Genomic DNA, 18,291 nt, shown 5'->3' with positions numbered 1-18,291 from the left:
CAATATTATCATCCCCCAATAACCACAGATTTTACCGTAAGCCTCCTTAGATTTTTTTAAGCAATTAACTAAAATACCATTTTCGTGTTGACAAAGTAGGCTGCCTACTCACCTGAACAAAGGCAACTGTAACGACGATAAGTATTGCCTAAACAAAACAAAGAAAGCACCTTTTAAATGACACATTTTAACTTCAGAAATAACTGTTTATGGTGTTTTATTTTTCTAACTCTGTCCGCAGTCCCCAGATACCAGACTCTAAGCATGGAGATCAACTGGGGAAGAAATCACAACTTTGCCTTGGGAGAAAAGACTGATAGCTGACAGTGGCTTGCGTTCCCTAGGAAAGCTTCTCAAATTTTATCTCAAGATCCAGATACGCTCTTACAAACTGAAGGCCAGCTTTTGTTTATGTGGGTTATAATCTACTGACATTTACCATAATCAATACTTTCTCAACTGCTCAGTTTTAACTTCTCCTTATATCTAAAAAGTAATAAACCTATCACATGTTAACACATATAACATTTTTTATGAAAAAATACGCTTTTCCAAATTAAAAAAATTTGTGAGAAAAGTGAAGTGTTTTCAATTTTTCTATCTTTAATGTCTGCCTTAATACAAAACTAGGGGCACGTGGGTGGCTCAGTTGGTTCAGCATCTGATTTCGGCTCAGGTCACGATCTCACGGTTGGTAAGTTCGAGCCCCGTGTAGAGCCTGGATTCTGTGTCTCCTTCTCTCTCTGCCCCTCCCCCGCTCTCACTCTATGTCTCTCTCTCTCTCAAAGATAAATAAACAACAATAATTTTTTTAAGGGTGCCTGGGTGGCTCAGTTGGTTAAGCGTCCAACTTCGGCTCAGGTCATGATCTCATGGTTCGTGGGTTTGAGTCCCGCTCTGGGCTCTGTGCTCATGGCTCAGAGCCTGGAGGCTGCTTTGGATTCTGTGTCTTCCTCTCTCTCTACCCCTCCCCCGCTCATACTCTTTCTCTGTCTCTCAAAAATAGATAAAACGTTGAATAAAAAAAATTTTTTTAATCTTAAAAAAATAATTTTTTAAAAAGGTAGACTCTCATATTTGCTTCTGCATTCGATCTATTATCATATGTTGATTAGGATGAAATATATGAAGAAAACCTAGGCTCATACAGATATTGCTGGAAAAGGAAGGAGTATTTTTAAAGCTTTTTCAGATGACTATGGATATTCCTCTTAGCTACTATACCATAATTAAACAAGTGTTAGTTACTTAGAAGTAATTTGCAATGTGGAATCTAAACTACTTCAGTGAACTTTTCATAATCTATGATAGTAAAATCTATTGATCTATTTGGCATTTTGAAAGGATCTTTTATCACTGAAAATATTGTAACATCTTGCATTGGTCATTTACAAAATATTGATTCACTTGGTTATTCAAATCTTTAAGTGATGACATTTCATAATAGAAAAAAATCATATTCATTGAAATCACTACTGATCTCATTAGAATAATCTTAAATATCAGGAAGCTATCTAGCACATAGTAACTCATAAAAATTCTGCAGAATTCTATCACTTGAATGCTTGAATTTTATCACTGGAAATAAATGCTATCAATTATTTTCTTGAAGTGACAGGTTCATTTCACTCACTCTCCTTAAAGTATGCCAGTTATCTAAGTTTTAATAACCACAGCTTGTCAGGGTGCCTGGGTGACCCAGTCGGTTAAACGTCCAACTCGGTTTAGGCTAAGGTCATGATCTTGTGGTTTTATGAGTTCGAGTCCCGCATGGGGCTCTGTGCTAACAGTGCAGAGAGGGATTCTCTCTCTCCTCCTCCCCCACTGCCTGTCTCACTCTCAAAATAAATAAAAATAAAATCTTAAAAAATAACTATAGTTTGTCTATCATTCATTCTTTCTAATAAAAGTCTAGGTCAGCTCACCACAACTGCCCTTCTGACACAACCATTGTACTTCAACATACATAAGTCCTTTATGCATATTTCCCATTCAATCACATAGAATATTCAAAAGGTATGTACTCAACTGTCAAGATTTAATGAAATTAATTTTTACTGCTTTATCAAAAACACTCCTAAGAGAAACAATGAAAGAAAACGATGACTACGAGTATAGTTTGGTGCCATTATTTTAACTTGAGCCAACACTGTTAATAGTTTTACCTGCCACTGCTTTGCACCATTGATGCAAATATCCATAGCAAAAATGTTTTAGTATTATGAAAATAGTTTTGACCTTGCACGCTCCCTGAAAGGGTCTGAGAGACCCCTGGGAGTCCACAAACAAGAGTTTAAGAACTGCAGCTCTAGAGGCACCAGGGTGGCTCAGTCAGTTAAACGCCCAACTCTTGATTTCAGCTCAGGTCATGATCTCATGGTTCATGGGATCGAGCCCTACACTGGGCTCTGTGCTGACACTGCAAAGCCTGCTTGGGATTCTCTCTCTCTCTCTCTCTCTCTGTCTCTGCCCCTCCCCTGCTCTCTCTCAAAATAGATAAATAAGCATTAAAAAAAAAAAAAAGAATTGCAGTTCTATATTAATTTCTACTGTGTTCTTAAGCACAAACAGGTTGGCTTTAATCAATGCTTGTACTTGTTATAAATTTTTATACTACCATAAAACAGGACAAGAAAAAAAAAGAAGAGGAAACTTTCAATGAAAGCTAAAAGAGCTTAGCCAGAAAGAATAAAATCTTACATAGTAAATATAGTGTTCATGTTAAGTAATATTTTTAATTTCATAATCATCAGGCTTTAGTTCACAATTAGTCAAAACATTCTCAATTAGAAAGTAAAATAAATTGAAATTTTAACCAGAAAATTATTATAAGATATTTCATATCTGTAAAATCAGAAGGTTGTTAAATAATTCTCATGCATGCCCATCACAGACCTTGAATATTATCTGAGATTATTGCAACGAAAAGCAGAATTTGGATATTAACAAAAAATCCTGAAGTAACATTAAATCATTTCTCAATTCATTTTCCAAAATAAAAGCCAATCCTAATTTAAATGATTATCCAGTAGTTTAAAAATATACATATTTTTTCTTACCACAGTGATACTGACAGCATCATCAAACTGATGCATTAAAACACTGATGACTGCAGAAGCCAGAAGCAGCATAATAAGGGGATTTTTAAACTGAAAGTGAAAACAAACAGCAATTCAACAGTTTTGTATGAACGGCAGTCGTATTCCATCACAACAAAAGCTTAAAAAATAAACTACTGAGGCATGATTAGAAAATTACGGAGTCTACATCTGAATGAGATTTTATGTCTCTTCAATTAAAAAAGTATTTACTGATTTAAAAGTCACCACTCGATAACAGTTCCTTTTCAGAAGAAAATTAAATATCAATACTTAAAACTAAGAATTTACCAATTCCTTATAGTACACACATATTTTTAGCATATTATTTTAATAAATATAGCTGGTTTGAATTCTACCAAGGCTAAAATAAGTGAAAAATGATTTTGAAGATAAAGATTTAAGTTAACACTGAGTAGGAACACCTAAATTATGAGACTCAAACATTCCTATACTTAGTAAATTAGCATAGATCACAATTCGGTGGTTGACCCACAATGCCACAGGAATAACCCCTTGGTCAGTTAAAAGCAGACAATTAAAATCCACTCCACGGAAGCTTAAGATTTTCCCAGTGCTGGTTTTCCTGATATCTATCTAGAAGAGCCAACAGTATCTAAAGAAACAGAACCACGTGGACCCAACCAGGCAGCATTTAAATGACCAAGCAGCAGAGCCACCCTAAAAATGTCAAGAGCTTCTGGCAACAGAAAAAGCTTGTGTTGCCAGACGCTCTTCCCCTGATAAAGTGGTGCCAATCACTAATCAAAGTTGCAGAGTAACTAGGCTACAAAGAATTCATCCCACTGGAGAGCCCAAGCCCCTAGATACCACAGCTCTGAGATTACATGCCATCACCTCCCACTACCTATATGGCTCCATTCCCTGGCACAGTGGTTCCAACCCTGCTGCACATCAGAATCATGTGAAGAACTTCTACCAAATGCCCAGGTTCACACCAGGCAAATTAAATCAGAATCTCTGGGCATAGGGCCCAGACTTCAGCTTTTTTTAAGCACTCCCAAATGGCCATATTACTTTTAAAAATATTAGCATTCCTTATAATAAAACAAGCATAAAGTAGACATCTGTAAAGGCAACTACTCTTCATAGTATCACTTCCATGTTATATGTCCCTCGGTTCTTAAAGGTTTGCACATTAAAAATTATAGAAATTCCAACTTAACAACAAACCCTAACAAAAAAATGTAGGTAAAAGACGTTTGTAAAAATTATTTCCTTTTTCAAAAAAAAAAAAAAAAAAATCGCAAAAGTGAACAACTACACTGACAAAAATACGTGTAAATTACACAGCAGAGGCACAAATTAAAAAAAAACCTCACCTGAGAAATATACTTCTTCCATAGTGGCTCATCTTCACTGATATCAAACTCATTCCAGCCATGGAAGGCTCGCCTATGACTTACTTCACATTTGTTTAGACCATTCTGAAGATCAGCCTATTAGATTTTACACATACAAGTTACTGAAAATGTTAGCAGAGGACAAAAAAGAAAAACAAATGTACATATTGTACGTTCACATTTATAAGAACTTCTACAACAGTCAAAACTAATCTGTTGTAACAGAAAGCATTATCGGTGATTGCTTGGGGCCAAAAACAAAATCTACTTAGAAAGATTAACTGCTGAGGGACCTGAAGGTACTTCTAGGAGTGATGACAGTGTTCCATATCTTAATTCTGGTGGTGATTACATTTGTCAAAATGCAAACTGTTCATTTAATATGGATACATTGTATTTCATGCAAATTACACCTTGATGAAAAAAAAATTTTATTGAAGTCAAGTAACATACAATATTATATTAGCACTTTAAAAAATTCTATAAGCAACAAGGCAAAGTTTAGTAAACAAACTTACGATTCTCTCTGGGAAAAGGGGAATAACAAAAACCAGCCGCAAAACTTAGAGAAAGTGAAATATATATACATTTTAATGAACTTCCTTTGCTTTATTCTATTTTCTAAAATTAGTTTCTTCAAAAAACATTCAAAGGACCATAACTGCCTTTCTTGTTCTCTGAGCCTAACAAAACCCGCAGGCTGGTATTACTTTTTGCTCCTGGACTGTATAATTATTTCAAACAGATAATTTGTGGTTCCTAAATTACTGAAAATAATTATGTTCTATGAACACCACCTACATTCTTCAGTCACTGTGCTATTGTGATTTATAAGAAGTATATACGCATCTGGTCATTCAGATGACCAAAACATATTTCTCAGTTGTATCTGGTCTTCCTCCAGGGTTGCTGACTCTCAGCTCCTAAAACCCTAGGAATTTCCTGCAATGATGGCAATAAAGGTGTCTTCTGTTAGGTTAATGAAGGTCACTTTTGAACCCCACCTAAGAGCAGCAGCTGGTAGCTAAGAAGACAAACCATGTGACTAGAAAGTTAGAACTTTCAGTCCTAGAACCCCCACCACCATCCTCCCTCACCTCTGGGGAAGAGAGATAAGATGGAGGTTGAATCAGCCAAGGGTGAATGACTTAGCCAATCATGACTAAAAAATGAAGCCTCCATAAAAGCCCCAAAGGGCTGGGTTTGGGGAGCTTCCAGACTGATGAACACATGGAGACTGGGGTGAGTGACACACCTGCAGAGGGCATGGAAGTTCCAGGCTCTTTCTCCATACCAGACCTACATATGTCTTCATCTTGCTCTTGATTTCTATCCTTTATCATATCCCTTTAATAAACTGGTAAACCTAAGTGTTTCCGTGAGCTCTGTGAACCACTCTAGCAAATTAAATGAACCTAAGGAAGAACCTCTAATTTGAAGTGGGTAGGTCAGGATCATAGATTGGGGTCTGTGACTGACTTCTGAAGTCAGGAATGAGAGTGTTCTAGGGCTGAACTCAACCTATGGAATCTGATGTTATTTCTGGGTAGTAGATATTGTCAGAACAGAGCTGAATTCTTCAGTGTCCAAGAATTGTTTCGTGTTATGTGTGGGAGAACCTGCCCTCAACCCCCCAGCCACCATGCTGGAACTGGATCTGTGAACCTTAGAAGAGTCACTGTCTCTCATGATTTATTATAGCTATCATTAAGGAACAAAATTACTTTCATCCCTAAAATAATCAGTTTCTCTGGCCAAAAGCTTTATAATAGAGTTTAATAACGGAGTCTTGCAACACTTAAACATATTTAAAATACATGGTTTTAAAACAGTATAAATACAACCACCCTGGAAAAAAATGGATATCCCATGTTTTTAATGCCATCATTTAAATACATGAATTACGAAGGAAAAATTTTAAAAAACTGTATTCCTGTTACATTAGATTGTGCTTTTTAAAACTAGGAAAAGATTAAATTAAATAAGCAGTTAAGGTTTACTTGCAGTTCTTATCATGTACATGGCTTTTACTTAACTTCAGAAAATACCTATTAAAAAAAATGATAAACTCCTAACTCTACTTATGCTAACAATTGGTTATTTTATAATCCAACTAATCCTTACACAGCACTAATAGTTCCTGGCAATGCTAATGACCTAAAGTTGCACTGTCCAATCAGGTACTAGCTACATGCAGCCATTTAAATTTTAATGAATGAAAATTAAATAAAATTAAATTCAGTCCCTTATCTAAATATCCACACTTCCAGTACTCAGTAATCATGTTTAACTATTGACTACTGTTCGAACAGTGTAGAACATAAAAGCCCATGTTTTTTATGGGCTTTACTTCATCACAGAAAATTTACTTCATCACAGAAAATTCTATTGGGCAGCAGTTATCCACAGAGTCTAAGCAACTGATTTTACTATCTACTCCCTTCCTCCCACCAAGTACTTACTTGGAGAATGCTTGCAACTTCGCTGACTGGTAATTCACTTGCTTTTTTTGATGTCAATACAGGAATCATTGTCTCATTTTCAGCATTAGGAATTTTTTGAAAACGTGCAACCTAGCAAAGAAAACAAAGGCAAAATATTTGAATATACAAAAAAAATTCAAATGCAGTCTAGAATAAATGAAAATCTAAACGTTCACAGAAACTTAGTTTCCAGTTATAAAACATTTTCAGAATAATAAGTATATAGTTCTAAGAAGATAATTTTATATTAACCATGTGCTATTTTTCCAGAGAGCACATTTCAAAAATTAAGCCACCAGTGCCAGCTGGAACACAAAATCATTTTCACATTAAATAAAAAAGATGCTATTTTTATACCAATGTAATGAGTAAAAAGTAAAACAGATGTCCCGTCTCGCAGATCCTAATAATTACATGTAGTCATAATCCTCTAAACTCATTATGTTTAACAGCAAAGACTGAGAACAGCTAAGCTTTCTCCATTTTAACTATTCCTGTTAGGGTGCCCGTTTCTTAACTGTCCAGAAAAACACCTATCTACTCTACATAAGCACCAAGACAGCAAGTCAGATTTAAAAATCTATTCCCAAACCAGCAGAAAAACAAAGAAAAGAGACCAGACAAGCAGAGGATGCACAGTTTAGTGAAGGGGCTGTAAACAAGCAGAGATGGTGGTAACCAGGGCACCTACTTCATGCAGCTTCATAAGCAAGTATTTAGAGAAAAGTTTTTATTTAACACACTTCCAGAAATAAATCTCCAATCCAGACTTGTCTTGGGTCCTAAGCTGACAGATTCTTAATAGACAAAAAGTTTTGAATAAGTAGGAGAAAGTAAGACAAAAGTGAAACTTTAGCGAAGAAAACTTTTCAGTTGCTATACTTCCACTGATTAGAATACTGAAAGTGAAGTGATCATCTTACTGCCAAGACACAAGTCTTTAAGCTTTCAGATGGAATGTCTTCAACCTTGGATAATCAACATTTTTAGGATAAAAATATTCCCCCCAAATTTTTTTGACACAACACTTCTTTAAGACAACAAATGACACTGATCAAAAAAGAAAATTTTAAATTTCTATTATTTTAAGATAATAATAACAGAGGCCTGTGTGCTGTCATTATAGAATCTTTACACTTACTCCAAAAATTAGTAAATAGCTGTGGAAAAAAGTATTCACTCAGTGTAACTGAGTTCTGGAACAATCAAATACATGTTTTCTAATTTCACTTATTAAAAGGTACTGCTGAATGTTTAAGTACTTTAAAGCAAGAAGCAGAAGTATTTTTCTACTTTTCATGATAAGGTATTAGTGACTAAAAATTCTGAGGAAATTGGGAGACAGATTACCTTACTTTCATACAAAACAAAGCCTTGAAATTATTTAAAGCATATTTTTACATAATTAAGAAAGCTTAAACCTTAGAGAAAAAAACTGGAAATTTCTTAAAAGTTCCAAACGTTTCAGAACCACTGAATATCCAAACCTATAAAACAAAGTGGGACAAGGGAAAGATTTAATTGAACCATCCTTAAATTAAACACTGGAAAAAAACCTACAAAAATAACCAGAATCTTCTTAAAGCAATGAGAACTATAACAGTGTGATGCGGTTATTTATCTTGTGAGATGTTAAAGCAAAATTAAGAAGGATCAAGTATATTTACATTATCTGTGATGTCAACGAGACTAGTATCTTTTATTTCTAAGATTCCTGTACCTCAGTTTCTTCATATATAAAATACGGATAATACTGCCTAAAGTTGTGTCAAGATTACATCCATTAATAAAGCACTTGACCCAATAGTAATAAGTGCTGAAATAGCTATTTTTCTCCAAAAAGTATTTAATACTTACATATATATTCAATAGTACAATTAGCTTAATCCAGAACTAAATTACCAATCGTGGCAAATAAAAGTTAGATTTGCAATAATTTTTCTATTAAAATACACTTTTCTATCACTGATATCTTAGAAATTGCCATCTCAAGTACCCAACATGTGGTACAAGAGCTCTTCTCATAAAATCTTTTTAAAGTAATCCTTTGGTAGTTGTTACATAAGACAGGGTCTATGTTGGAATATACTCTACATAAAATCCCTCAGGAGCATTCTGTGGGCCCAAAAGAGTTGACAAATCTCAACAGAAGAAAGTGAGTTTCACTTAATAATGAGTAAGACACTGAAGGGACATGATAATAACTCTTTAAATATATGAAGGGCTGGCTGCCATGTGAAAGAGGGAAACACCAAAACCAAAAGGTAAGTTTACAGCCAACCAACTTCTGGAGGTAGAATGAAGAGCACTGGATGTGTTCTGGCAAAGCCATGTGATAAGACAGATTTCACTGAAAGAATATAGGAAATAGGAGGCTATAGCACAAAATTCTTGGCCAAAAGCAGAAATCTCATCTATATTTATGCTTACTGGATTCTATGTCAACCTACAATTATGGATATTATTGAATTTTAATCCTATTTTCTTTTAAGCAAATGTTATATTTAGTAGTTCAAATGGATCATTACTTCTATGGCTTATAAGAATACTTTGTTTATTCACTTACTCTTTCAACACTGCATTTATTGAGAATCTGACTCTGTGGTAGGCCCTTAGTATTAACAATGAGCAAAAACATCCTGAAGGGGAGGAGAGAGGACAAAGGGGACAAATGTTATCAAAGAATACCACACACAAATAAATGGAAAACGGCAAATGATTGCTATTATGAAGGAGAAGTCATCCAGGGGCATGAGAGCTTACACAGAGATTGCAATCGGGACAGGGAAGTTTTCACGAGGAAGTGATGCTTATAGAACTGAAAGACAAGAAGCTGCCTAAGGGAAGGAGTGGAAGAGCAGAGGGAAAAGAATGTGCAAAGTTCCCAGGAAAGGGGGGAGAGCATGGCAAAATGAAGTACTAAAGAACGAGTACTAAAAGAAGACCAGCATTTATTCATTTACTCATTCAGTCTTTAAACATCTAATCAATGGTCCTGTATGTGCCACGCACTGTTGCCAATAATGGGGACACAAAACAGACCAAAAATGTAAGAACTCCAGCCTCATGAAGCTACATACCAATTGGAGGCAAAAGACTACAAATAATGAATTAAACAATAAATGCTCCAGAAGGATAAGGGAGGAGTTGCTTCATTGTATACAGGGGTGGAAGGGAGGACCTCTCTAGTAAGGTGACCTTTGGGCACAGAGACCTGGAAAAAAAAAAAAAAAAAAAAAAAAAAAAAAAAAAGCAAAGTAACTATTATCTCTAGCTAGAAATGTCCAGGAGGTAGATGGGTATGAGCACATACAGGAGAGGTCCAGGTTGAAGATACCAATGTGGGTAAGTCATGAGCACATAAATGGTATTAAAACTGAGAATAAACCACACTGGCACAGAAGAAAGGGAAGAGGTCTGTGGGCTGACCCTAGGGCATTATCTCAACATAGTGATCAGAGATGAGAATAACCAAGAAAAGAGACAAAGAAGAACCAAGCAGTGAGGTAAAAAGGGAACCACAAGAGAAGTCAAGTGAAACAAGTATTTCAAAGTGGGTGTTAATGGCTGGACTGAATGTCACTGAAAAGTGAAGGTGAGGACTGACAACTGACCACTGAAGTTGGCAACATAGAGATAAATAAAGAGAGTGGTTTCAGTGGAGTAGTGATGCACAAAAATCAGACAGGAGTGGGTTCAGAGAAAACAGCAGGAGAGAAGGTGAAGACAGCCAAGTATAGATAATCCTTCCCAGTTCTGCTGTAAAAAGAAGCAGCGAAATGGGATTATCGTAGCCAGAATGGAGTATAGGTTCCAAGAGTTGGGCCTTTTTTTAAAATGGGAGAAATGTTTGCATGTTTGTATTTTGATCAGAATTATCTGACAGAAGAAAAACTAGTAATGCAGAAGTGACATGGGACAACTGATAAAGTGATGCTCTAAATGAGCTCTCGTTGACTAAATGAGAGGGGATGGAATCTGACATATTTGTAGGAGGACTGGTGTTAGATAAAGGAATAGACCAGTTCATCCACAGTTACAGATGAGAAGGCAGAGTAACATGGGAAGGATGCACACATGTTGGCAGCTGCAGTGGAAGGAACATATGGAAATATTCTAAGAACTATCTGGATTAAAAAAATCAGGACATATAAAGCAAAAATAGGCTATAGAAGTAGGTGGGGATCCTACAGTGCCTCATGGGTCATATTATGGAATTTCTGTCTTAATCCTAAGAGGAAAAGGAAGACTTTGCACTGTAGTCTTAAAAATAGATAAATAAATAAAATAAATAAATAATAAATAAATAAATAAAATACACAGCTGGGAGGAAAAGACACACACACACACACACACACACACACACACACACACACAGAATATAAGTAGTGAAAATATACCAGTTTGGACACTATTACATACATCTAAATAAGAGATAAACGTAGCTTGGACATGGGTGGTGGGGTGCAAGAACAGATGTAGAGGTAAAGTTAACAGTACATGATGATGAACTAGATACATACATTGAAAAATTACACTAGATTCCTAGCTTGCTTACATACTAAATAGTAATGCTATTCACATGGTAAAGAATATTAGAATATTCTTTGTAACAAATGGTGCTGTGACAACTGGATATGCACACAAAAAAGTACTGTATAAAGCTGGACCCCTCCCTCACACAATATATGGAGATTAACTCAAAATGGATCAAAGACCTAAATGTGAGGGCTTGAACTATTAAACTCTTAGAATAAAACATGGGCTTAAATCTTGACCAAGGTTTCCTAGACAGGACACCAAAAGCACAAGAAACAAAAAAAGACTGATCATCAAAATTTAAAACTTTTGTGCTGCAAAGGACACCATCAAGAAAGTGAAAAAGACAACCCATACTATGAGAGAAAATATTTGCAAATATATTACAATTCAGTAATAAGAAGACATAACTCAACTTTAAAATGAGTAAAAGATCTGAATATATATTTCCACAAAGGAGATATACAAATGATCAATAAGCACACGAGAAGATCTTCAATCATTAGTCATGAGGAAAATACACATCAAAACCATAATGAGATACCACTTCACATCTACTAGGATGCCTAAAATCAAAAAGACAACAAGGGGCACCTGGATGACTCAGTTAGTTAGGCATCCGACTCTTGATTTCAGCTCAGGTCGTGATCTCATAGTCTGTGAGTTCAAGCCCCACATTAGGCTCCAAACTGACAGTGGGGAGCCTGCTTGGCATTTTCTCTCTCCCCCTCTCTCCCTCTTCCTCTCCCTCTGCCCCTTCCCTGCTTGTGCGACCGCACGCACACACACACACACACTCTCTCTCTCTTAAAACAAATAAACTTAAAAAAAGAGAGAGAGAGAGAAAGAATAACAAGGGTTGAAAAGCATAGAGAGAAACTGGAACCTTTATATCCTGCTGGTGCAACTGTTAAAAGGTGCAGGTACTATGGTAAAGTTTGGCAGCTATTATAGATATATGGATATGCAGATATGGATATACAGATATACAGATATATAGATATGTATTATGCTATTATACACACATGGCATTTTAGCTGGCTAAATGAGGACTGTTTTCAACTTAAAACAATCTTTGAGTGATTTAATAATGCGATTTTGAGAACTATAAAATACAAGCAAGATCACATAAGTTTAGTTGAAGGTAAATCATCTTAAGATGCCATGTTACTTCCTTCATGTGTTATTACAAAAGTTCATTGTCTGTGGTCCCAGGTTTCAAATATTAGGTATTATCTGTTTACCTCTTACCTGACCCTGAAGATATCCTGGGCTTAGCTATATCTTAATCTCCTCATAATAGCTTTACATTTGTTTCAAATAATGGCATTTATTAGGTCTAAACCTTGGATTATTTAACTCATGCAACCAATAAGCATTTCCTAAATAGACCACACATACAACCACAGTCCACAGTTTATACCTTGCAGAGATGACTAATTCAGCTGGACAGTCAAGTCATACCAGAACACACCTATAAGAGTTGCCATACATTAGTCAAACCATCAGAATGCAAGTAAGTAAGTCAAAAAATTTATGAAGGGAAGACTGTTACAGCCCTCAGTATTCTGGGAAAACTTCCCTGAACTAAGCCATTAAAAATGGATAGCAGGGAATGGCTAACACCTGCCAAGGAAACAGTCTAAAAAAGAGACGAACACTGGTAAATGGAAGAACAGTAGAAATCTAATTTGTATGTGACTCGCCCAATCTGGCTAGAATAAAGTAAGTGTTTTACTATGCACTTCTACTTCCATTAAATGACCCAGATCTAGCCAGATATTAAAACAAGCTATACAGTTTTTAATTGAGTGCATTTAAAAACTGCAGCAACTTACATTTTTAGGACGTATCAAATAATTCAGTTAAATACAGACCCTTATGCATCAGGATCCATCACAGACCAACCGTACCCAAATTTGCATTCTAACAAGAGTCCCAGGTGGATCACTCATATATTTTGAGTTTAAGCATGTTATAGATCAGTTCCCAAATCTGATACATATCAGAATTATATGGGGATTGCTATGGATCGAATTGCCCCACCCCAAATACATATGTTGAAGTCCTAACCCCCAATTTAACAGTATTTAGATATGGAGCCTTTGTGAGGTAATTAGGTCATGAAGGTGCAGCCCCTCATGATGGCATCAGTGCCCTTACAAGAGACATCAGACAGCACTGCATGTACATGTCTCCTCTCCCCTTCTCCCTCTCTTCCTTCCTCCCCAGCCTTTAGAACTGTGAGAAATAAATGTCTGTTACCTAAGACACCAAGTCTACGACATTCTGTTATAACAGCCAAAGTAGACTAAGACAAAGGGGTTTTTTGTTTGTTTTTTTTGTTTTTGTTTTTTCATTTTAATCCAAGTGTCTAGACACCATCCCTAAAGAGTGTGAATCATTAGGTCTGGGGTGGAGCAAAAACATTTATTTTTAAAAGCTCCCCAGGGGCTGCCTGGGTGGCTCAGTCAGTTAAGCTGCTGACTTCAGCTCAGGTCATGATCTCGACATTCATCAGCTTGAATCCCATGTCAGGCTCTATGCTGACAGCTCAGAGCCTGGAGCCTGCTTCGGATTCTGTGTCTCCCTCTCTCTCTGCCCCTCCCCTGCTCATGCTGTGTCTCTCTCAAAAATAAGGAAACGGAGGAGGAGGAGGAGGAGAACAACAACTACTAGTAAAAGGGGCATCTGGGTGGCTCAGTTGGTTAAGTGTTCAAATCTCAATTTCACCTCAGGTCATGACCTCAGTCAAAGTTTGTGACATTGAGCCCCTGCACTGGCCTCTGCGCTGCTAAGACGACACAGAGACTGCTGAGATTTTCTCTCCTTCTCTGCCCATCCCCACTCATCCTCTCTCTCTCTTTCAAAATTAACTTTAAAAAAAAAGAAGAAGAAGAAGAAATAGTGAATTTTCAAAAGGTGACCAAATGACTCCAAGTTTCTTTAATTGATCTTTCGGTTGAGAACAAGGCTGCTGGTACTTTTCTTCAACACTGTATATATAAGTCCACTTATATCCACATTTAACATGCTCAGCTGGATGGGGTGATAGTATAGTGCAGCAGACATCAAACCAAACATCGCCTTCTGAGCTGGAAAAACAGGATAGGTCCCAGACCCCATTCCCACTTCAGACACAACAGCTTTCCTTTTATGTATTATATGCTTTGGCTTCAGAAAAAAAAAAAGAAGTTAGTATTTAAACAAAGAGCTTTACAGCTTTAAAAGGGGGGAAGGGGAGACTTAAACACTCCAGGACTGTGGTTTTCAATCTTACTAGTTAGCATCAGAATCACCCGGATGACTTGTTAAATCACAGGTTACTGAGCCCTAACCTCAGAGGTCCCAAATTAGCAGGTATGAGGTGGGTCCCAGAAAATTCATTCCTAACAAGTTCTCAAGGAATGTTCATGCTGCTAGTTCAAGTCACACTTGGAGAACCACTGCTCTAGTCAAGGTCAGACCTGACTAGATCCTAATTTATAATCACAACTCTATGTCCTAATAGCTGTGTGACCCAGGACAAATTACGTAACTCTCTGCATGTTTTTCCTCAGTGGAAAACTGGGATAATACCAATTTGATTTCAACAAGGGAAAAAAAAACTTACAGAAGTGTGTGCACAGTACCTAGTATATGATGGATATTCAATGCTGGTTCTGTTCCCCTAAGATAATTATACTAATCATATAATTATGCATTTGCCTCACCCCTGCTTCACAAGAGTATAACACGGTTTCTGTCATCTTGGTATCCTCTGCAAAGTTCTTAATATCCAACACTAAAAGTACTATTAGAAAAAAAAAAATCCTGGGATTTGTCTCAATGGACAAAAGAATAGCCCTGTTATCCTGAGATATACCCATGTCTTCTTTTTTTTTTTTTTAAGTTTATTTATTTGAGACAGAGAGAGAGACTGAGTTGGGGAGGAGCAGAGAGAGGGAGAGAGAGAATCACAAGCAGGCTTCGAGCTGTCAGTATGGAGTCAGATGCAGGGCTCAAACCCACGAACCAGGAGATCACCACCCAAGTCGAAACCAAGAGTCAGGAGATTAATCAACTGAGCCACCCAGGGGCCCCTTTATGCCTTTTAAATGACCTTTCATTCAAAGAACAAAAATATGGCAGAACTGATTAGAAAAAGAATTTAATCATCCATGAATTCATCTTCTACAAGCACTAGTCAAGTCCATGTGTTTCACCTTTGAAAGTGTTGAGTTTAAAGTTTCCAATCTCCAGGGGCACCTGGGTGGTTCAGTTGGTTAGGCATCTGACTTAGGCTCAAGTCATAATCTTGTGGTTTGTGAGTTTTGAGTTCCGCCTCAGGTTCCTCGCTGCCAATGCGGAACCTGCTTGGAATTCTTTCTCTTCCCCTCTCCTACCCTCCCCTGCTCAAGCTCATGCTCTCTATCTCTCTAAAAATAAATTAAAAATTTATTTAAAAAGTTTCCAATCTCCAGACATTGAATTTTATTGGCAAATGTAGCAGCCATGCAAGCAGGAAAAGCCAACCTGTCCCTGGATGAAGCATTTCAAGGATCAGACGGCTGGTGTGCAGCAGCCCTATCAACAAAGAAATGCTGGCATGGGAAGGAAAAGGCACTGAAAACACATTCTTATAAAATATTTCATTACCAGAGGAGCAGGTTTAAGAAAACTTGAAATACAAAGTGAAAAGTGCATATTGAACTAACATATCTAGGATCACATACGTAAGTAGTCAGAAACCTCCACAAATGCCTCCCCTAATATGCAAGTTCCTACTTTTTACACCAACTATATCTGACAAAGTCACCAGCTCAGTCTTATCATCTAAAAGGCAAGATGGAATATGATCATTTTCAAACTTTAGTTTTCAGAATCAGCTGGGAATGAAATGATTAGGAATACAAGTATTCTCAGGGCACATGGGTGGTGGCTCACTAAGTGTCCAACTCTTGATTTTGGCTCAGGTCATGATCTCATGGTTTGTGAAATCGAACCCCATATCAGGCTCTGCACTGACAGTGTGGAGCCGGCTTGGAATTCTCGCTCTCCTTCTCTTTGCCTCTCCTTCTCTATCTCAAAACAAATAAATAAAAACATTAAGAAAAATTTTTTTTAAAGTACAAGTACTCTCATCACTTTTATTCAACATAATACTGGAAGCTTGAGCTGCAGCCATCAGACAAGATAAAGAAATAAACGGCATCCAAATTGGTAGAAGAAAAACCTTCACTATCAGATGTCATACTATAGATAGAAAACCCTACAGACTCCACCAAACCACTAATAAAACTGATAAAATGAATTCAGTACAGTTGCAGGATACAAAATTAATATAAAGAAATCTGTTACTTCTATACACAAATAATGATATAGCAGAAAGAAAAATTAAAAAAATAATCCCATTTATAAATCCACACAAAGAATAAAATACCTAGGAATAAACTTAACCAAGGAGGTAAAATACGTATAACTTTGAAAATTATAAGACACTGATGAAAGAAATCAATGATACAAATACTAAGACATTCCATGCTCATAGACTAAGACATTCCATGCTCATAGATTGGAAGAACCAATATTGTTAAAATGTCCATACTACCCAAAGCAATCTACAGATTTAATGAAATCCCTATCAAAATACCAACAGCAGTCTTCATAGGACTAGAACAAATAAAACTAAAATTTGTATGAAACCACAAAAGACCCCAGTCAAAGCAATCCTGAAAAGAAAAACAAAACTGGAAGTATCCAGATTTCAAGACACACTACAAAGCTGCAGTAATCAAAACTGTATGGTACTGGCACAAACAGAGATACAGAGATCAATGGAACAAAATAGGGAGTCTAGAAATAAACTCATGCTTAAATGGTCAATTAATCTACAACAAAGGAAGCAAGAAGATAAAATGGGGAAAAGATAGTTTCTTCAACAAACAGTGTTGGGAAAATTAGACAGTGGTAGGCAAAAGAATAAAAACTGGACCACTTTCTTACACCATACACAAACATAAACTCAAAATGGATTAAGGACCTCTGGACCTAAAACCATAAAATTCCTAGAAGAAAACCTGGCAATAATTTCTTTGACACTGGCCACAGAAACATTTTTCTAGATATGTCTTCTCAGGCAAGGGAAACAAAAGCAATAATTAACCACTGGAACTACACCAAAATAAAAAGCTTGTGTACAGCAAAGGAAACCATCAAAAAAACAAAGCAGCAACCTACTGAATGAAAGAAGATATCTGCAAATGATATACCCAAAAAGGGGTTAATATCCAAAATGTACAAAGAACTTCTACAACTCGACACCAAAATAAACCCAAGTAATCCAATTAAAATGGGCAGAGGACATGAACATACATTTTCAAAGAAGACACACAAATGGCCAACAGACACATGAAAAGATGCTCAATATCACTAATCAACTGGGGAAATGCAAATAAAAACTACAATATCACTTTACATTCTTGGTTAAAAGCAAAAAGATAAATAACAAGTGTTGGTGAGGATATGGAGAAGAAGGAACCCTCATTCACTGCTAGGGGGAATGCAAACCGGCACAGCCACTGTGGAGAACAGTATGGAGGTTCCTCAAAAAATTAAAAGTAGAATTACCCTATGATCCAGTAATTCCACTACTAGGTATTTACCCAAAGAAAACAAAAACACTAATAATTTGAAAAGATACATGCACCCCTATCTTTACTACAGCATTATTTAGAACAGCCAAGATACGAAGGCAACCCAAAATGTCCATCCATAGATGAATAAATAAAGAAGATGTAGTACAGACATACAAAAGAATATTAACCA

The 18,291-nt window shown here is 36.5% G+C and overlaps 1 protein-coding gene across 6 annotated transcripts in view; it reads right to left on the bottom strand.

Moving 5' to 3' along the window:
* ATP2C1 (ATPase secretory pathway Ca2+ transporting 1) overlaps nt 1-18,291 on the bottom strand; it is a 172,082-nt gene that overhangs the window by 87,296 nt on the left and 66,495 nt on the right. For all 6 annotated transcript variants that reach the window (XM_058729872.1, XM_058729871.1, XM_058729873.1 and 3 more), the window contains 4 exons: nt 6,925-7,035; nt 4,442-4,558; nt 3,060-3,149; nt 113-148 (listed from right to left, as the gene is read on the bottom strand). In XM_058729872.1, the coding sequence (XP_058585855.1) occupies nt 113-148; nt 3,060-3,149; nt 4,442-4,558; nt 6,925-7,035 (354 nt within the window). The remainder of the gene's footprint in view (nt 1-112; nt 149-3,059; nt 3,150-4,441; nt 4,559-6,924; nt 7,036-18,291) is intronic.

This window comes from Neofelis nebulosa, chromosome 5 (genome assembly GCF_028018385.1).
Source record: "Neofelis nebulosa isolate mNeoNeb1 chromosome 5, mNeoNeb1.pri, whole genome shotgun sequence".
Lineage (NCBI taxonomy): Eukaryota > Metazoa > Chordata > Mammalia > Carnivora > Felidae > Neofelis > Neofelis nebulosa.
The sequence above is the reverse complement of the archived record's forward strand: the minus strand, read 5'-3'. Positions and strand labels throughout refer to the sequence as shown.